This window comes from Microcebus murinus, chromosome 18, assembly GCF_040939455.1.
Source record: "Microcebus murinus isolate Inina chromosome 18, M.murinus_Inina_mat1.0, whole genome shotgun sequence".
Taxonomy (NCBI): Eukaryota; Metazoa; Chordata; class Mammalia; order Primates; family Cheirogaleidae; genus Microcebus; species Microcebus murinus.
The window spans coordinates 44,464,352-44,484,903 of NC_134121.1; the positions used below are offsets into that span (position 1 = coordinate 44,464,352).

The following is a 20,552-nucleotide window of genomic DNA, read 5'->3' on the forward strand; positions in this document are numbered from 1 at the left end:
AAATCCTTAACACTCAAGTCAAGCATGTATAGGAATACATATCGGTAACCAGCAGCTACCCCTCCCTGGATTGTGACTTGCCAGGTACCACCTGTCCTGGAGTCTGGGTAATGGAGGAGTTCTGGTCTTGTGATAGGTACTGCAGCAGGGATAGGAACTATGGCAGGTCCCTGTTTACAGACCAGATGGCCAAGTATTTCATTGTGAAACTGATTTTAGAGTGGTCCTATTTGGTCTTTAGTATTTTAGCCTTTTAGTTGACATTGGTCACTCAGCTTATGATGAATACTGCTCCAGAACTGACCAAAGATGGGCAAAATGTTTCACTCCAAACACTATTGATTCAGCATTGTTTTCATGCATTAAATTACCAGCTGCTCGTTGTTTCTGCACTATTATGTAGTGCATTTTAACTTAATTTTTTTAACAACATGTTATTTAAGATACATTACTGATATTGCATTAGAATTAGTCCACCTTCCTTGTGAAACAAGTGTAAAATGTAAAAAATGATACCTGTGTGGTTGCTAATAAAATCATGGTATTTTGTGTAGTTTCTTTGAAGACCTTAGAGACCCTCAGCTTTGGTTTATAAGTCTGTCTTGGTCTTATCAGCCCATCTCATCTAGCTCAGTATTTCTTTTACAGCTGTTTGCTTCCTCTGCCCTGATAAATTCAGCTATGGTGGTACGGGGTGTGTGTGTGGGGGGGGTTGCCTAAACAAATTCACTCAAAAGTGCCCTTGGCGTGATTATCCGCTCTTGTCCAGGCCTACAGTCCCATCCCCACAACACATGTCACCACACATGCTGCTTTTGGAATTGGCACTTTGAACTCCATTTGTCTGCATATCATTTAGGGTGGGTGATAACCAGTATAGCCATATGGCATAGCCTTGGCTTCACCCCCAGTATTGTCTTTTTCGAGTACAGAAACTAACTTGCATTAAGGCTTTGTACTAGCATCATCCCCACTATACAGCCAAGGAAGCTGAACTGCAGATAGGTTAAACATCTTGTCCAGGTTTACATGATGGCCAATTAATTTCTTTCTATTTTTAATAGAGGCGGGATCTTGCTCTTGCTCAGGCTGGTTTGGAACTCCTGACCTTGAGCAATCCACCCGCCTTGGCCTCCCAGAGTGCTAGGATTACAGGCGTGAGCCACCACGCCCCACTAGGTTTACATGATGATAGAAGAGGGATTTGAACTCAAGTTGCCTGAATCCAAGGCCTGTGGTCTCTGTAGTCTATCATATTGCCTCATTGTATCATGCTGTTTCTAGATCTTTTGTTCCTCTCTCTTCCTTATCTACCCCCTCATTTCACCCTTACTTTGGAGAGCAGAAAGTATTTTCCACACAATTGTGAGAAATTTCAGCTGCCAAAGGACTAGGCTGCAAGGAGATAGGCAGACACCCGTGGCTCTGCCAAGTTCTTCATAAAGCCTAAAGGTGTGTATTGACTGAGACAGCCCCACCAGCATCTCAGCATTCAGATATCTGCTAGGGACTGATATCTGCATATAACTGAGAACAGAGCTCTGTTCTTGGCTGGGAGTAAGACTGGACAAGGGAGGAGAAGGAGGGCCAGTCTACCCAGATCTAAGGATATGCAAGAATGGAATGAAAATGAACCATAAATATGTATCCAATGAAAGTGCAACATCTATTGTTGTATAAGTATAATCTGCAAAGTTATGTTAAAAGATTTCTAAAGTGCTCTGTAATCATTTATTCATTATTAAGCACCTACCAGTTACCTGGGCCAGGCTAGAAGCTGAGGAAAGAAAGAAGTAAAACCTCCCTGCCCTCAAGGAGTACTAGATCTAGCAAAAAAATACTAAACCAATAGGAGATTTGGGGAGTTTGTTAAAATACACATTGCTGGGGCCTAAGAATTTGCATTTTTTTTTTTTTTTTTGAGACAGAAGTCTCGCTTTGTGTCCCAGGCTAGAGTGAGTGCCGTGGCATCAGTCTAGCTCACAGCAACTCAAACTCCTGGGCTCAAGCGATCCTACTGCCTCAGCCTCCTGAGTAGCTGGGACTACAGGCATGTGGCACCATGCACAGCTAATTTTTCTATATATATATTAGTTGGCCAATTAATTTCTTTCTAATTTTATAGTAGAGATGGGGTCTCGCTCTTGCTCAGGCTGGTTTCAAACTCCTGACCTTGAGCAATCCGCCCGCCTCTGCCTCCCAGAGTGCTAGGATTACAGGCGTGAGCCACTGCGCCTGGCCAGAATTTGCATTTTTTAAATAAATTCTATTTTATTTATTTACTTTTTTTTGAGACAGAGTCTCACACTGCTGTGGCATCAGCCTAGCTCACAGCAATCTCAAACTCCTGGGCTCAAGTGATCTTCCTGCCTTAGCCTCCCAAGTAGCTGGGACTACAGGCAGATGATGTCAGCCCAGCTGACATCTATTTTTAGTAGTTACTGGGGTCTCACCCTTGCTCAGACAGGTCTCAACTCCTGAGCTCAAGTGATCCTCCTATCTCTGCCTCCCAGAGGGCTAGGATTATAGGCATGAGCCACCAGGCCTGGCCATAATTTGCATTTCTAAGAAGTTCCCAGGTTTATGGTGATACTGCCGGTATGGGGACCACACTGTGAGAACCACTAAGATATGTTCTGTAATAAAAGTAAATACAGATTGGATTGCTGAGGAAGCACAAAGAAAGATTAATTCTGCTAGAGAAAGTTCTGGAATAGCCTGGGAAGATGGATAGGATTTTGCCTGTCTATGTGGAAGGAAGAAAGACAAGAAACAGCCTGAATAAAGACCATAGAGGAAAAAAAAAAAAGACCAGCAAAAGAGATTGCGTCTTTAGGAGTAAGTTAGCTGTCTAGAACCTAGGGATTATATGAAGGGAGGAGAGTTGTAGGAACTTATGCTGGTCACTGGTTGGAGATGCTTCTTTGATAAGCATCCAAGCAATTCCCCACCAAAGTTGGAGGAGGGACTGGAGAAGAGAAAGATCTAGCCAGGTGTGGTGGCTCACACCTGTAGTCCCAGCTACTTTGGAAGCTGAGGCAGGAGGATGGCTTGAGTCCAGGAGTTGGAGGCTACAGTGAGTTATGACACCACTGCACTCTAGCCCAGGCAATAGAGCAAGACTCTGTCTCCAATAACAACAATAAATATATATGTGTGTGTGTGTGTATACGTATATATAATAGAAAAAAAATTGGAATGGGATCCTGATGGCTGCGGGGAAAATTGCATCCCTGGAGAGCCTCAAAAAAGAACTGATGAAACCCTGATTGTTCCCACAATTTGCATAAGACAAATCCTGTACATTCAGAGAAGCAGAAACTGAGTTTCTCTTCCCCTTACACTCGGAAAACAACCATCTGAAAACACTATTCTGGTGAGTGATGGGAAATAAATCAGTTCAAGAGCCAAGTAGACCTGGGTTCGGATCTAGCCTTGACTCCCATTTATGCCAGTGATTAGCATAAACCTCAAGTAATTTATCTTCTCTGAATCAGTTTCATGTCAAAATGGCAAGAAAATGCCTAAGATACAGAGTTGTGAGGCTTTAACAGGCTATCGACTTACATAAAGTGCCTAGGATCTTGCTTGGGAGAGAAGAGATGCTCAGTATGTTGACACGGTAAACTGTGGGCTCAGGAGTTAAGACTGCTTCAGTCTGAGTCTCAGCTGCACCACTTACTGTGGACTTTGGGCAAATTAATCTCTCTGAACAGTCTCTTCAACTGTAGAATAGAGATAATAATAGTACCCATCCCCTAGTGTTATGAGAACCAAATCAGATAATGTACATAAATAGACTTACTCGGCCTCATTAACCTCCCTCAAGCTCATTCTACTTGGTAATGTCTATGACACCACTAGATTTTGAATGTTGAGGGCAAATACTCTTTTTTCATCTTTGTCTACCCCTTTAGCCTAACAATGCACACAGTAGGCACCAATAAACGTCCTATTTTGTTTCCTGCGTCTTCCAAGAGAAAAAAGCAATTTCAGACTATGCCTCCCTCCCAGGGCCAGAGAGGGGAACTACAACGATGCTGAGCGGCTGAGTCTAAAGGGTGCGCACGCACACACCGCCGTTACTCCGCTTTCCGCTGGGCAGACACAAGACTCCTTTGCTCTTGTCTGCTGCGGGAGCTGCTAATAAAGTTTCATTCAAATGTGTGAGGGGCCCGACCAGGCCTTCGCCTCACGAACTGCTTTCGCCAGCTACAGATTCTGAGCGCTGCCCAAGGAGCGCGGCGAGGCCTGAGGGGCGGGACCGGAAGTGAGATCACCCCTCCCCGGGGTGAAAGGTTAGCGGAAGTGCCGTTCCTTCCTTTCTGCTGTAGGAGCAGCTGGGTGCTGTCGGTGAGTAGATGCTTGGTCTGTGTCTTCTAATCCGCTGCCATCCGCGTTCTGGGGGTCGAGGGCCAGGGCAGCGCCGGGTGGGTTCTGTTCCTGGGTCTCTGGCGGCGCCATAGCTGATCTTGTCCTGCGAGCAGAGCCTGCGGGCGGCCTGGGCCAAGACGGCAGTGAGCACAGTCTGAAGTCCTGGGCCCCAAGCCCCGGACTTGCGGGCAGGAGTCGGCTCAGGGGTTCTTTATTTCACAGGTTTCTAAGCGGCCCCTTCTTGCTCTCTGCAGAAATGGGCAAGTTCATGAAACCCGGGAAAGTGGTGCTGGTCCTGGCCGGACGCTACTCTGGACGGAAAGCAGTCATCGTGAAGGTACCAGCCTCGCGGGCCTCTACGCCCTGGCGTCCGGGACCAGACCCGCTGTGGAGGGCGGACAGGCTTGGACTTCAAGACCTACTTCTAGGCAGTAGCGGCTGAGCACGGTGGGGGGGAATGGTGAATGCATTCATGCATGAGAGCTTTTGGGAGAGGAAAACGCAAAGTAAAAACAAACGTACACTGACTTGGGCACCTAACGCATAACGCGTCTCCACCTAAAAGGTTTTAATACTGGCCAGCATTCATTGAACGCTTGCTCCGTGCCCACCGCTGCCTTCCAGGTGATGGTGTTTGCAACCCTGTAGTAGCCATAGGAGGGATGGTCCTTTCAACTACTGAGGTTAAGAGGTGTCCAGTGATTTACCTGACGTGAAACAGGTAGTTAGGTTTTGCAGCTGGGATTCTTTAAGAAGACAAATTGCTTTTAGTCAAAATGGTTGCTTAACATTCTAGCCCTTTACTATTTGCCTTCTACCTACGTTTTTGGAGCTTCTTGTGAAATTTCGACTCTGGCCACATATACTAGTGGGTTTTACTGTTGTGGGGACACAGGAGTACCACTCCTTCCCCTTTTCCCATCTACATGGGACTAGTCTCTGGAGTTAGGCTGTGGTTGGAGTCCTGGTTCTGTCTGATTACACTTTACTAAAAGTGTAATCATAGAGGATGTTAGTAAGATGTAAAGTCCTCAGAACAGAACATGGCCAAAGCAAGCACTCCATGGTGTTAACTGTTGTTCTTTTAAATCTCTTACCTCTTATAACCCTCTCCAGAGACTTCCTGGTGGAAATAAATACTGTCCTGTTAACTCTTTGGGCATCAAGCATAGCATTGTGATTTTTCTGTCACAGTAGTGGGTCTCAGCGACCTGGGAGTGGGTTTTTTTTTCTGTACATGTGATACGTCTAGCACAAAGCATAAACAGGCCCTCGATGAGTAACAAGTCTTAATTTTTGCTCATTTAGAACATTGATGATGGCACTTCAGACCGTCCCTACAGCCACGCCCTGGTGGCTGGAATTGACCGCTATCCCCGCAAAGTGACAGCTGCCATGGGCAAGAAGAAGATCGCCAAGCGATCAAAGATCAAGTCTTTTGTGAAAGTTTATAACTATAATCACCTCATGCCCACAAGGTGAGCGTTTCAAGAACTGGAATTTTTTTATTTCTTCTCTTTGCCCTGCTGACCAAGGAGATGATCTCACGGCCATTCCAAAGCCAGGAAGGGGTATCCTTTCCAGTTTGTCAACTCTTCAACTTGTAAAGTGGCTGTGGTTTCTAGTCTTGCCTCTTTCATCCATTTTGGAGCCCTGGTCCTGTTATCTTGTGTTCCCTGACTAAGCCATGCAATATTGAAAAATCTCTTCAAAGCTTGTACTTTATCTATTTCTGTCTTCACCTGAAAAAGGCCTCTTGAGTGTTGCATAAACTGTTACATTTGTTTTCTGTTCACAGTAAACATAGGCATAGGGTCTGATCTGCCCTTCTGCTGTTCCACCCTCAAGGTGGAATTACTATGATTACTGTAGTCTTTCAAAAATGGTTGGTAGCTCAGGTGCTAAGCTGGCTGCTCGCGCCTATAATCCTAGCACTTTGGGTGACTAAGGCGGGAGGATTGCTTGAGGCCAGGCTGAGCAAGAACGAGACCCTCATCTGTACAAAAAATATGAAAAAATGGGCCAGGTGTGCTTGTTTGCGCCTGTATTCCCAGCTACTCAGGAGCCTGAGGCAGGAGTATCCCTTGAGCCCAGGAGTTTGAGGTTGCTGTGAGCTATGGTGACACCACTGCCCTCTAGCCCTAGCAACAGGTTGGTGAGAGTGAAAGCAAGCTGTCCCCCTGTTGATCTGTTCACCTGCTGAACCCTTTACTCCTCTCCTTCCACAGTATTCTACAGCATATATGCTATTTTGGTACAAGGGTTTTAAAGAAATAAGAGGATTGAGAGTCCGATTAATAATTGCCAGAACCAAGCAGTGTGTACCTTAAAGTTTGCTGCTGGGACTGCATGTCTTATCATGGTTTGCTGATCTTAAAAGGGCAGAGCTGTTTTCTGAGGTGCTGGGATGCTGTGAGGTAACTAGCTGCCTGGCTTTTTTGTGTTCTTATGAGACTGGCTGCATTGGCAGAACTTGAATAACATTGAGTAAATGGCTCTAACTAGTAGAGAGCTAGGCAACTGCTGTGATGGAAGTAGAGGACTGATGTGAGGCTTCTTAGCTAGAAAAATAGAGTAGCTGTGGGAATTGATGATGAAATATGGTGGCTTAAATCCATGTAAATGAGTGCTAAAATGTGGATTTCCAAAGAATGTCCTCAGGACACAGCTTTTTTTTTTTTTTTTTTTTTTTTTGAGAGACAGAGTCTCACTCTAATGCCTGGGCTAGAGTGTCGTGGCGTCAGCCTGGCTCACAGCAACCTCAAACTCCTGGGCTCAAGCAATACTTCTGCCTCAGCCTCTCCAGTAGCTGAACTACAGGCATGTGCCACCACGCCTGGCTAATTTTTTATATATACTTTTAGTTGTCTAGCTAATTTCTATTTTTATTAGAGATTGGGTCTCTTGCTCAGGCTAGTCTCTAACTCCTGAGTTCAAATGATCCACCCACCTCAGCCTCCGAGAGTGCTAGGATTACAGGCGTGAGCCACTGTGCCTGGCCAGGACACAGCTTGTGATAATTACTCCTGAGGAGTCAGGCTTGACTTCCCAGTGTCACTTGGGATTAGCCCTGGCAGTACAAGGGCTAATCCTGCCTCTCCACTGTTGTCCCCAGGTACTCTGTGGACATACCCTTGGACAAAACTGTCGTCAACAAGGATGTCTTCAGAGACCCTGCTCTTAAACGCAAGGCCCGACGGGAGGCCAAGGTCAAGTTTGAAGAGAGGTAAGTAGGTTTCGGCAGTGGATATTCGGGTACGGTGTCACTATTCCCCATGAGAAGACTTTTGTCTTCCTGTTCCTCTCCTCACTGGTTTCTTTTTTTTCACCCCTTCTAGGTACAAGACGGGCAAGAATAAGTGGTTCTTCCAGAAGCTGCGGTTTTAAGTGTTTTTTTGTTTCGGTCATTAAAAATACTTTAAAAATCCTTGTGTCTGCCTGCTGCATGTATTATCAGACTGGGAAAAGGAGAACATTCAAAGGATAAGAGATACTGGGTAGTGGATGAAGGGCTGTGGAGGAACTGAAAAGTTGAATCCGGTCAGACACTGGCTTGCACCTGTGATCCCAGTTGCTTGGGAGGCCCAGGCCATGCTGGACAAAATAGCAAGACCCTGTCTCTAAAAAAAGAATTTTTTTTTTTTTTTTGAGACAGTTTCACTTTGTTGCCCAGGCTAGAGTGAGTGCCATGGCATCACCCTAGCTTACAGCAACCTCAAACTTCTGGGTTCATGCAATCCTTCTGCCTCAGCCTCCCAAGTAGCTGGGACTACAGGCATGCGCCACCATGCCCGGCTGATTTTTTTCTATATATATTAGTTGGCCAATTAATTTCTTTCTATTTTTATAGTAGAGACGGGGTCTCGCTCTTGCTCAGGCTGGTTTTGAACTCCTGACCTCAAGCAATCCTCCACCTTGGCCTCCCAGAAGTGCTAGGATTACAGGCATGAGCCACTGCACCCAGCCAAAAAAATTTTTCTAAAGGTAAATCCACCTTGTGAGAATTGCACTACTTCTGTTCTTTTCCTGATAATCCTTTAATTCTGTGGCTGTGCTTGGTGGATAAAGGGTGACATACAGTGCCAAAAGGGCTACTTCTAACATTTTTAGGTGAGGTAATTCCTCACCTGTGCAGAATTATTTGGCCTCTCTGTCTTCTACCCATTATATGCCAGGAGAACCTCAGCTGCTCCCTGCCCATTCCCCCTTAAGATAACCAAAAGCCGCTGAGTGGGGACCACTAACCTGAGTGTTTGAGCCTTAGATCAGGTGGAACTCACCTGGATGGTTAGACCACAGATTGCCAAAGACACAGACTGATTTAGTAAGTCTGCATTTCTAGCAAGTTTTCAGGGACTGCCCTAGAGAAATACTCTGGCTAGTTGGGATGGATGCCAGTGATGAAGGCTTGAGCCCAGAGCAGCCATTTGGTAGGACAAAGAGCTTCCCAAACTGGCCATGGCAGGCAGAGTATCAAAGAGATGTGGTTCAAGGGGCTTGGGCACTGGGTTATGCCACTGCTGTGCAGGAAAGAGCTGATCCATCAGTTTACCGCACTAGTAGCTTAACTGTGACTGTTTTACTGATGAAATAGGTTCTCCAGCTGAACTCTTAAGGCAGTAGCTGGAACTACAATTCAAACTGGCTAGTTGTAAAGGCTTGCAATTGGCACCACACTTCCACCTGTGATAGGGGAGGGTCCAGGGGCTGAGTAACAGGGTAGGTAAGTAGTGAAAGAAACCCTGGACTAGGTGAAAGCATTAGGAAACAAATGTACTATGTACCGTGCCTTATGTACTTTTTGATTTGAATCTTCTCGCCCCTAAGTATTAATAGGCATCCATATTGAGACACTCCTGTTATGTAGCTTGCCTACTTAGGGTCACAGAAATAGAACTGAATTTAAAGCTTTCTTTGACTAAAGATTTTGCAAGTTCTTTCCACTCTACCTGGAGGCCCAGGTTCAAATAAATACTGTCCTACCAAGTTTGGATATATGCTTCATAGCATTGTGACGTTGGGCAAGTTTCTAAATCTCTGTGCCTCAGTTTCCTCTGTAAAATGGAAAAATAGAACCAACTTCCTGGGGGTTATTTTGAAGAGTTAATTCATGTAAAGCAGAATGGTGTTGGGCAGTAACATCTTTCAATGCTGGCCACTATTACAGCTTTATTAATCTATCTGTCCTGGTAGCATTTTTTTTTTTTTTTTGAGACAGTCTCACTCTGTGTTGTGGCGTCACCCTAGCTCACAGCAACCTCATACTCCTGGGCTCAAGTGATCCTTCTGCCTCAGCCTGCGGAGTAGCTGGGACTACAGGCATGTGCCACCATGCCTGGCTAATTTTTTCTTTTTTTGCAGGCCTTCTAGGCCTGTGTATCAGGGAACTGGCTAATTTTTTCTATATATTTTTAGTTGGCCAATGAATTTCTTTTTTTTCTTTTTCTTTTTTTTTTTTTGAGACAGACTCTCACTTTGCTGCCCAGGCTACAGTAAGTGCCATGGCGTCAGCCTAGCTCACAGCAACCTCAAACTCCTGGGCTCAAGCAGTCCTCCTGTCTCAGCCTCCTGAGTAGCTGGGACTACAGGCATGCGCCACTGTGCCCGGCTAAGTTTTTCTATATATGTTAGTTGGCCAATTAATTTTTCTATTTTTAGTAGAGACAGGGTCTCTTGCTCAGGCTGGTTTCGAACTCCTGGCCTCGAGCAATCTGCCCGCCTCGGCCTCCCAGAGTGCTAGGATTACAGGCATTAGCCACCGTGCCCAGCCAATCAATTTCTATTTTTAGTAGAGACGGGGTCTCCCTCTTGCTCAGGCTGGTTTTGAACTCCTGACCTTGCACAATCCTCCTGCCTCAGCCTCCCAGAGTGCTAGGAGTACAGGCATGAGCCACCACGCCTGGCCCTGGTAGCATTTCTCATTCAGCTATTACTCTTTCTATGTGTGCACATGCCCAACATCATTCTAGGTTCTAGGGAAATACCCATTGAAACAAGGGCCACCAAGGAGCGTATGCTGGGATTGCTTACCCAGGAATGGCGACTGGAGCCCGTGTTCAGTTTGCAGTTCCTGTGCTGTAGCTTCCCTAGAGGCCTAGCTGGGTGGAGTCCTTGGAAGGCTCCTCCCAGGGCTGGGGAAGCCACAGCTGGGGGCACGTGAGCACCAAAGGGGCAGGGATTTCACGGAAATGAAAGTGGAAGCAAAGAGCCTGTTTGCAGAAGCTTCGGAAGTGAATTTCAGGTCCTGCTTGGGCTGGGGGAGACCAAAACCCCTCAGAGGATAGAAGCAAGAGTTCAGTCGCAGTGGACTGCCACTGTGTGCCCAGCTCTGAAGCCTCAGCTCTTGCCAAACCACCTGCAGGCCCATGTCAGCAAAGCTTGATGAGGTAAGTGGGGAGGAGGGACATGGGAGTGGGGAGAAACAGGAGCACCTCTCTTGGCCAGGAACCTGCAGCTGTCTCAGGATCTAGTGGCCAAGCCTCTCCCTGCACAATCACTTTAGACCTGCTAAAGGGCTGGGAAGAAACGCAGGGCTGGGATTCCTCTCCCCTATGGAGCTGGTTTCCTAACCTACTGCCTCAAAGAATTCTCTCATAACCAGTGCCATAGGAGCTCATGAATTCCTGTGTGAGTTTTTCTGGAAGGAGAATCCATAGTTTCCATCAGATATTCAGGGATATGTGACCCAGATAAGAATTGTTCTCATGGGTGATATATCCTTATCCCCTGAGATCTTCCCAAACTCTGCCTTCCTGAGAGTTACATCTCAACTCAACCTCGGGCCCTCTCCAGGTCCAGGAAAAGGTGTTCCTCCTCTGGTCCACCTTGACTCCTGAATGCCCCTACCTGTGCTAGACTAAGCTCTGTGAGGACTAATGCTCTGTCCTCCCTGGTCATCATCCATCCCCCGTGCCAGCACAGTGTGGCATGCAGCAGGCACTGAGTAGACACTGTTAAATGAATGGATCTTGCACCCTCTCCAGTTTTATCAGCCTTTCCCTCCCGGATACCACTCCTTCCATTACAAATACAGAGATCTCTCGCTTGGAAATTTTTCATTTGCCCCTCAAGTATAAGAAAGACCACAGGCTCTGGAGCCAGCTTGCCTGGTTTCAAATCCTGATCGTGTTCCATTGTGTGGCCCTGGGCAAATCATTAGCCTTTCTAAAGTGTACAGTCTAAGCTCTATTTCCTCATCTATAAGATGGAAGTGATATGAATACTTTCTCACAAGAATACCTACCTGTAAGAATTAAACTACAGAAATTATGCTGCAAGAATTAAACTAGATAATCCATAAATTAATACAGTAAAAACTTAGCCCATTGCGTACCACATACTGAGTGCTCAACACAGCTTGTTATTGTTAATATTGTTATTGCCAACTTTTCAAAACCCCAGTTCCCCAGGACAATTGATCCACCCCCACCTCACTCCTACCTCTGCTAAAACTGCTTTCTTAAAGGGCCTTTACATACCAAAAAGGAAGGAAAAAATGAAGAAAGGGGTGTTCAGAAAACTATATTAATACACTTGCTAATACAGCATTAAATTCATAATTGACAGACAAGTTCTGTTAACATTTTGGTGTTTATGTTCCTATTTTTATGCATTAATAACTATCCTTATCAATTCAAACTTTTAAAATCATAAGAATAGGGGCCTGGCATGGTGGCCCACTCCTAGCACTCTGGAAGGCCGAGGAGGGAGGATTGCTTGAAGCCAGGAGTTGAGACCAGCTTGAGCAAGAGACCCCATCCCTACTAAAAAATAGAGTAAGACCCTCAAAAACAAAAACAATGTGGCCAGGATTGGGAAGCAGAGCTCTGGGCCTGCTGAACCTTCCTGCCGTTGCCCTAAAAAAAATTTAGAAAAAACAGGCCGGGCGCTGTGGCTCACGCCTGTAATCCTAGCTCTTGGGAGGCCGAGGCGGGCGGATTGCTCAAGGTCAGGAGTTCAAAACCAGCCAGAGCAAGAGCGAGACCCCGTCTCTACTATAAATAGAAAGAAATTAATTGGCCAACTGATATATACATAAAAAAAAATTAGCCGGGCATGGTGGCGCATACCTGTAGTCCCAGCTACTCGGGAGGCTGAGGCAGAAGGATCACTCAAGCCCAGGAGTTTGAGGTTGCTGTGAGCTAGGCTGACGCCATGGCACTCACTCTAGCCTGGGCAACAAAGTGAGACTCTGTCTCAAATAAAAAAAAAAAAAAAAAAATTTAGAAAAAACAAACAAATAAACAAAAAACTACCAATAGAATAGGGATCATACATTATATACAGTTTTTGTTTTTGAGACAGAGTCTCACTCTGTTGCCTGGGCTAGAGTGCCGTGGCATCAGCCTAGCTCACAGCAACCTCACATTCCTGGGCTCAAGTGATCCTTCTGCCTCACCCTCCCGAGTAGCTGAGACTGCAGGCATGTGCCACCATGCTTGGCTAATTGTTTTTTTTTTTTGAGACAGAGTCTCACTTTGTGTCCCAGGCTAGAGTGAGTGCCGTGGCATCAGCCTCGCTCACAGCAACCTCAATCTCCTGAGCTCAAGTGATCCTACTGCCTCAGCCTCCCAAGTAGCTGGGACTACAGGCATGCGCCACCATGCCCGGCTAATTTTTTCTATATATAGTTAGTTGTCCAATTAATTTCTTTCTATTTTTAGTAGAGTCGGGGTCTCACTCTTGCTCAAGCTGGTTTCAAACTCCTGCCCTAGAGTGATCCTCCTCCCTCAGCCTCCCAGAGTGCTAGGATTACAGGCGTGAGTCACCGCACCCAGGCTATATACAGTTTTATATTTTGCTTTTTCGGTGTACCGTGAGCATTTTTCCATATTCCACATTCTTCAATAATATGTCTTTTGATTGCTACATAATATTTTATCATATTTATTTTGTTATTCCTCTGTTATTGGATATGTTAATTTCTTTTTTTTTTCTTTTTTTTTTTTTTGAGACAGAGTCTCACTTTGTTGTCCAGGCTAGAGTGAGTGCCGTGGCGTCAGCCTAGCTCACAGCAACCTCAAACTCCTGGGCTCGAGTGATCCTTCTGCCTCAGCCTCCCGAGTAGCTGGGACTACAGGCATGCGCCACCATGTCCGGCTAATTTTTTATATATATATCAGTTGGCCAATTAATTTCTTTCTATTTATAGTAGAGACGGGATCTCGCTCTTGCTCAGGCTGGTTTTGAACTCCTGACCTTGAGCAATCCGCCCGCCTCGGCCTCCCAAGAGCTAGGATTACAGGCGTGAGCCACAGCGCCCGGCCTTAATTTCTTTTTTTTTTCTGTTGTGAATAAGGCTACAACATTAATCCTTGTATGTGAATTTCTTTTTTTTTTTTTTGAGACAGACTCTCACTTTGCTGCCCAGGCTAGAGTGAGTGTCATGGCATCAGCCTAGCTCACAGCAACCTCAAACTCCTGGGCTCAAGCAATCTTACTGCCTCAGCCTCCCAAGTAGCTGGAACTACAGGCATGTGCCACCATGCCCAGCTAATATTTTTTTTGTATATATATTTTTAGTTGGTCAATTAATTTCTTTCTATTTTTAGTAGAGACAGGGTCTCGCCCTTGCTCAGGCTGGTTTCGAACTCCTGACCTTGAGCAATCCGCCCGCCTTGTTCTCCCATAGTGCTAGGATTAGAGGCATGAACCACCACGCCTGGGCTATATATGAATTTCTTACCATTTCCTCATAATGACTAGGACTGGTTTTTATTGCCAAATGCAAATACCTAACAAGTTGCTAAATCTCAGTGGCTACCTCTCATTGCTCGTCTTGGTTGGCCTGTCTGCCGTGTTTGGCTCAGCTCCGGGCTTCTGCTTTCCCTCCGGTTTCACTAGCTGCTCCTCTGCATTCTCCTGGGCTGAACTTTGCTCTTTCCCTTACCTCTTAGTGTTGGATGCCACAGAAATCAGTGTGTGGACCTCTTCTTTGTCTACATGCTCTTCCTTGTTGATTTCATTTAGTTTTGTGACTTTAAATATCTTCTCTGCCAGGACAATTCCCAAATTTATATTCCCAGGATAAATCTCTTCCCGGACTGCTAGATTTGTAGAGGCAACTGCCACAACACATCTGTACTTGGATTTCATAGAGGCATTTCATACCTATCATGTTCAAAATAAGCCCTTAATCTTCTGCCCCAAATCTCTTCCACGCAGTCTTCCCCACGGCAGCACATAGCTCTCCTTTCTTCCAGTTGCTCCAGCCAAAAAGCCTAGAGTCATCCCAGACTCTACTGTTTCTTCTACATCCTTCTTGCAACCCATCAGCAACTTCAGTCAATATAGACTCTGATGGCTCCTCACAACCTCCACTGCTGTCCTGGTCCAAGCCACCACTGTCATTCACCAGATGCTGCAGTGGCCTCCTAAGTGCCTCCTGGCTTGTGCCCTTTCTCTACAGCAGTTATTTACATGGCAGCCTAGTAATCCCATTAAAATTCAAGCCTGCCTACAGCTTCCCACCTCTCTTCGTGTAAAAGGCCCTGCATGATCTGACCCCCGTGTCCTCTGTGACCGTCATCTCCAGTCACTCTTCCCCCAGCCTCTGCTCCAGCCACGTTGGCCTTGCTATTCCTCAACTGTACCTGACATTCCCACCACAGGCCCTTTGCATTTGCTATTCCCGCAGCTCAGAACTTTCTCCCAGATGTTCCTTCATCTCCTTAAAGTATGTGGTCAACTATCATCTCAGCAAGGCCTCCTCTGACCACCCCATTTAAAACTGTACTCCAACACTCTCTGTCCTCCCTTCCCTGCTTTCTGTCCATAACACTATCACTGACGTGTTGTATATCTTACTTATTCTGTTTTGTTTTTTTTTTTTTTATAAGCAGCGCCCGGCCTTGAGGCTCTGCAAGCACCGGCCGCTGGGCCCTTACTTATTCTGTTTATCATCTGGATCATCCTAAGACATGAGTTCCACAAGGAAGTTTTGTCTCTTTTGTTCACGGCTATGTTGCCAGAGCCTGGAATGGGGCCTGGCACATGGCAGATGCTCAGTAGCTAATCCAATGAGTGAGTAAGCAAGCCATAGTAGTCTTCTCCCAGCCTTCTTTTTCTATCATCTGTTTCCTCTTTCTTTGTGTCTGAGACACTACCAGTCCTGGCCCTGGCCCTATTTATCTCTGGCCATGCCTTCCTTTTCTTCTCTGCATTCTTTTGTCTCTCCTCACCCCTGGCTAGGTATTCTCAAAGACTATGGTTTTTGTTTTTCCTTGAAAGAAAGTCTCCCTCTGTTGCCCAGCCTAGAGTGCAGTGGTATCATAGCTCACTGTCACTTCCAACTCCTGGGCTCAAGCGATTCTCCTGCTTCAGCCTCTTGAGTAGCTGGGACTACAGGTGTGCACCACTATGCCTGGCTAATTTTTGTTTTTAATTATTTTTTGTAGAGAGTCTTGATATTGTCCAGGCTGGTCTCAAACTCCTGGCCTCAAGCAGTCCTCCCACCTCAACCTCCCAAAGTGCTGGGATTACAAGCGTGAGCCACTCTGCCTGGTATAGTCTGTATTGTTCTTAAGAAGGTCCTTTAAGAAAGAAGTTTCAGCTAGGTGCAGTGGCTCATGCCTGTAATCCTAGCACTTTAGGAGGCTGAGGCAGGAGGATCACTTTTAGGTCAGGAATTCAAGACCTGCCTGAGCAAGAGACTGCCCATGTCCCCTCACCCCCAACCCCTGTCTCTACAAAAAATAGAAAAATTAGCCAGGCATAGTGGCACACCTGTAGTCCCACCCACCCAGGAGGCTGAGAAAGAAGGATTGCTTAAGCCCAGGAGTTGTAGGTTTTGGTAAGCTATGATGATGCCACTGCACTCTTGCACTGTAGCCAAGGCAACAGAGTGAGGCTCTGTTTAAAAAAAAAAAAAAAAAAAAGTTTCAGTAGGGAATTGGGGACAGGAGGTGGCTTTTTGACACTTGCATGAGATTGAGTGTGACAGTGCCTGGCACGTAGCAGGCCCTTAATAACCCCTGGCTCACTGCCCCTGCCTGCTGAGTCAGTGGCATTATATCAGACTCTGGGACACCCTGGTCTGACACTTTGGCCTTGTCTCGGATTTATTCCCTTCTGTCTCCTTAATGCAAGACTCCATGGATTCTTGAGGCTTTCCTTGTTTACCTGTGCTCATCTGCATGTGTTCCTTCTGTGCCCACTACCAGAAGCCTGGGTTAGCTCCTGTCATGTCGGTCATAATTACAGCCACGGAATCTGGGTTTGCTTTCCTGACTCCAAGGTTCCTGGTCCAGTTCATCCTGTCATCACTGCCAGATGGAGCTCTTTTAAATACCACATCCATCATTTCATGCTCCCTGTCAGGAATCTTCACTAGCTCCCTATTTCCTACTGATATCAAATCTAAACTTCCCTGTTGGAATAGTTCTTTAAGAAATTCTACTTATTAAGCTATCAATTATAAATATTTTTAAAATTGACAATTGTTAGATTTTCAAATACTGTGTATGATGAGATCAAGATTTAATGCAGAAGTAAAAAGAGGATGACTCTGGAAGGCCGAGGCGGGCGGATTGCTCGAGGTCAGGAGTTCGAAACCAGCCTGAGCAAGAGCGAGACCCTGTCTCTACTATAAACAGAAAGAAATTAATTGGCCAACTAATATATATAGAAAAAATTAGCCAGGCATGGTGGCGCATGCCTGTAATCCCAGCTACTCGGGAGGCTGAGGCAGCAGGATTGCTTGAGCCCAGGAGTTTGAGGTTGCTGTGAACTAGGCTGACGCCATGGCACTCACTCTAGCCTGAGCCACAAAGTGAGACTTTGTCTCAAAAATAAATAAATAAATAAAAAAGAGGATGTACTGAGGACTGAATCCAGCCCACAAGCATATTTTATTTTAGAGACAGGGTCTTGCTGTGTTGCCCAGGCTAGACTGGAATTCCTGAGCTCAATATATCCTTCTGCCTCAGCCTTCCAAGTCACTGTGATTACAAACACAAGCAACCACATCTGGCTTCATATATTTTTTAAATGGAGCCATCCTTTTCAAATAAAAATCCAGATTTCTGATTTCCATTAACAATGGGAAGATATAGAATACTGGAACCACATTTCCACGGGAAAAACTCAGGTAGAGCTGAGAAGAGAGCACTCACTTTAGTGGTGATACGCTCCCTCTAGTTGGTCAGAGTCCCCACGACTCTCTATGACACTACATGGCTCCCTTGGTGCGTTGATGTCAGCTAACTGACCCTTACAGGCACTGAGTTTGCAATCCCGGATTTACAGAAATACAAATAATTAGGGACTCTTTTCACTATTCACAAACCAGCATGATTTGGTCAAGTTCTCAGTTTTCCTCTGCTTAAAATAGAATGAATTCACCCTCAATTTCTTCAATCACTCTGTAACGTGCCCTTATCCTACCATTCATTCACTTCATTCATTCAGTCAACACTCATTTACTGAACACCTGTCCTGTGTCAGGGATCTTGCTGGACGTGAGGGATACAGAGATGACTAGGACAGAGCACCGACTTCCCATGTGAGCTCACACTTTTTGGAGCTCACCTTGTTTATCGGCTTCCTAACCACAGGGTGAACTCTGCTATGGGCGTATGTCTGCTGCCTCCCATAAACAAAGGTGCATTTATTCATTTCCCTGGTGTCACTTCCATGCCTATGATGTCAGCTGTCTCTCTGGACCCACTCCAGATCACACCCATCCTGAAAGGCTGCTTGGTACAGTGGAAAGGGTGGCAGTCAAGGGACAAGCTAGAAGATGGGTGAACTACTTCCCACTCTGGGCTTGGTTTCTTTACCGTGAAGCATAGGTTAGCAAGGTGGGGCCTGGAGTCAGACTGCCCTGTCCAAGTGACTGGACAGGTTGCTCAACCTCTCTGAGCTTTAGTTTCCTTCTGTAAATGAAGAATAAGAGGGCATCTGTCTCCTACAGCTGTTGTGAGGCTTGAGTGGTATAGTCCACATGGAGGGCTCAGCACAGCGCCCAGCACATAGCAGTACTTAGTAAATGTTAGCTAAGGGTATCACTGTAGGACATTGTGCAGCTCTAAGCCACTCTTCCTGGACACGTTCCTAGTTGTGTTGCCCCTCAGCACTGTCCCTCCTCCAGACTGCTGCTGCCCTTCGCAGTCAGTCATGTGACCGGGCACTATCTGAGTACTGTCAGGCAGGCCTAAGGGCCGGACCCTTATCTTCCACCTCCCCGTGTCAGCGCCCAGCACCTCACAGCAGGGCTTCAATCAGTGGTGTTGAACTCTAGATCTGCAGCCATGAGCCAGCCATGGCAGCCGCTGCAGCTCGAGCCCTGGGGGAGTGGGCCAGGACAGCCGGCAGGGTACAGGGGTACAGGGTTGCTCTGGGCTGAGCATCAACTCTGCTTCTGGAGAGTCCAGAATAAGCCCTTTGCCTTGGGCTCATTCATCCGGAGAGGCAGGTGGATATTGGATTGTTCCCTTCTGCTCCAACAGGCCCTCCGCGCCCTGCAGGAAGAGCAGGCCAGACTGAAGACGAGGCTGCAGGAGCTGCAGCAGCTAAAGAGGGAGCTCAGAGACTCCCCCAGAAACGAGGTAAGGTGGGCAACCAGGTGTGGTCTGGAGAGTTCTTAGTTTTACTCTTGGCCTACCACATTTTTGCTGTGTGACTTCAAATGTGTTACTTGAACTTTCATCTGTCTATGAATCCCATCTTCTCCCAGTAAATGTATTCAGCCCTGGCAAATGGAACTGGGAGCACCTTCCTCCAGGGAGGAGTGGGGTACACCCTTACCCTTGAAGACTGTATCAGCCTCTCTTCCCCCACCTCTAGCTCCCATTCTCAGTGCCTGAGATCCCCCTGGTATTCCGAGGTGACACTCACCGGGGCAGGAAAGTGCCCCAGTCTTTGATTTCCAACTTTCGGATCTGCTGCCCTCTGCCTGGAGGCTCTGCTCTGGTCACCTTCGAAGACCCCAAAGGTGAGTTCAGAGAGGGAGGGAGGGAGGCGGGGAAGTTCCCCAGTGCTGACCCTGTCCCCCTGCCACCAGTGGCTGAGCGGGTGCTGCAACAAAAGGAGCATGTGATTGACATGGAGGAGTGCTGGCTGCGCGTGCAGGTCCAGCCCTTGGAGCTCCCCACGGTGACCACCATCCAGGTGACAGATGGCAGGGTCCTGGGACAGGCAAGGGGTGCCATGTACCTAGACACGGGGAAGTGGGGCTGTGTCTGGGACCACCCCTTCCTGTCTCCCCCTAGGTGTCCAGCCAGATGAGTGGCCAGGGCGTGCTGGTCAGTGGGTTTCCTGCCGACCTCAGGCTGAGTGATGAGGAGCTGCTGGACAAGCTGGAGATCTTCTTTGGCAAGACCAAGAATGGGGGTGGCGACGTGGAGACCCGGGAACTGCTGCAAGGGAGTGCCATGCTGGGCTTTGCTAAGGACGGGGGTAAAGGCCTTCGGGGGGAGACTGGGGTACAGGCTGTATGAGGCTGTGAGAGGGCTTAACACTAAAGGTCCACCCCTCCCTGTTCCCCACAGTGGCCCAGCGCCTGTGCCAGACTGGCCAGTTCAGAGTGCCACTGGGCAGGCAGCTGGTCCCTCTGACAGTCTCCCCCTATATGAATGGGAACATCCAGAAGGTGGAGGTACGTGGCTAAGTGGTGGGGTGAAGAATGGGGGCTGGGCCGGGTAACCCATCCGTCTGCCAGAAACTTGCCAGGGGCAGGATCAAAGCCCCCACAACCCCCTGATCTATCTGCCACCAGCCCCTCCAGGCCCCCTCAACCCCACTAGGGCACTGCCTGCCCCACCTCAGCCCTGCCCCTTACTCCCATGAGCTTTGCCATCTCCTGGCTCCTTTTCTAGGTCCAGTCCCGGCCAGTGTCCCGCTCGGTGCTGGTGCTCAACATTCCCGATGTCCTGGACGGCCCAGATCTGCACGACATCCTGCAGATCCACTTCCAGAAGCCCACCCGTGGGGGTGGGGAGGTGGAGGCCCTGACAGTTGTACCCCCAGGACAGCAGGGCGTGGCGGTCTTCACCTCCAAGTAGGGCTGCGGGACTGGCCTTCCCATCACTCCCACCCCCTCCGCCAAGGTTCTCAAACTGGGCTGGGGCTGGACCCCTGTGTAAGAGATCTTTATGTTCACCAACAGAGGGCAGGGGTCACACGTTGTGAAACACTTTCGAGAACAGTAAAAGCGTCTGCATGGCATGATGTTCTTCCTC

General features: G+C 47.3%; 2 protein-coding genes across 2 annotated transcripts; both read left to right on the top strand.

The window, feature by feature from the left end:
* The first annotated feature begins 4,300 nt into the window (after positions 1-4,300).
* RPL27 (ribosomal protein L27) lies at positions 4,301-7,801 on the top strand. The gene is made up of 5 exons (XM_020280807.2): positions 4,301-4,353; positions 4,629-4,711; positions 5,683-5,852; positions 7,490-7,600; positions 7,713-7,801. Exons 2-5 carry the CDS (start codon positions 4,631-4,633, stop codon positions 7,759-7,761), a joined length of 411 nt encoding a protein of 136 aa, XP_020136396.1. The 5' UTR covers positions 4,301-4,353; positions 4,629-4,630; the 3' UTR covers positions 7,762-7,801.
* A 2,717-nt stretch (positions 7,802-10,518) lies between these two features.
* Positions 10,519-20,538, top strand: IFI35 (interferon induced protein 35). Its single transcript, XM_012743233.2, has 7 exons — positions 10,519-10,760; positions 18,822-18,920; positions 19,159-19,306; positions 19,376-19,482; positions 19,584-19,770; positions 19,863-19,969; positions 20,190-20,538. The coding sequence occupies exons 1-7, from the start codon at positions 10,740-10,742 to the stop codon at positions 20,373-20,375; spliced, it is 855 nt and encodes a 284-aa protein (XP_012598687.1). The 5' UTR covers positions 10,519-10,739; the 3' UTR covers positions 20,376-20,538.
* Positions 20,539-20,552: the final 14 nt, after the last annotated feature.

Bases quoted from the DNA above. Each gene is read 5' to 3' on its own strand.
- RPL27 (XM_020280807.2), top strand. From the start codon at position 4,631: ATGGGCAAGTTCATGAAACCCGGGAAAGTGGTGCTGGTCCTGGCCGGA. The intron at 4,712-5,682 runs GTACCAGCCTCG...TTGCTCATTTAG, and splicing joins GGAAAGCAGTCATCGTGAAG to AACATTGATGATGGCACTTC. The intron at 7,601-7,712 runs GTAAGTAGGTTT...CACCCCTTCTAG, and splicing joins AAGGTCAAGTTTGAAGAGAG to GTACAAGACGGGCAAGAATA.
- IFI35 (XM_012743233.2), top strand. From the start codon at position 10,740: ATGTCAGCAAAGCTTGATGAG. The intron at 19,771-19,862 runs GTAAAGGCCTTC...TGTTCCCCACAG, and splicing joins GGGCTTTGCTAAGGACGGGG to TGGCCCAGCGCCTGTGCCAG. The intron at 19,970-20,189 runs GTACGTGGCTAA...CTCCTTTTCTAG, and splicing joins GGAACATCCAGAAGGTGGAG to GTCCAGTCCCGGCCAGTGTC.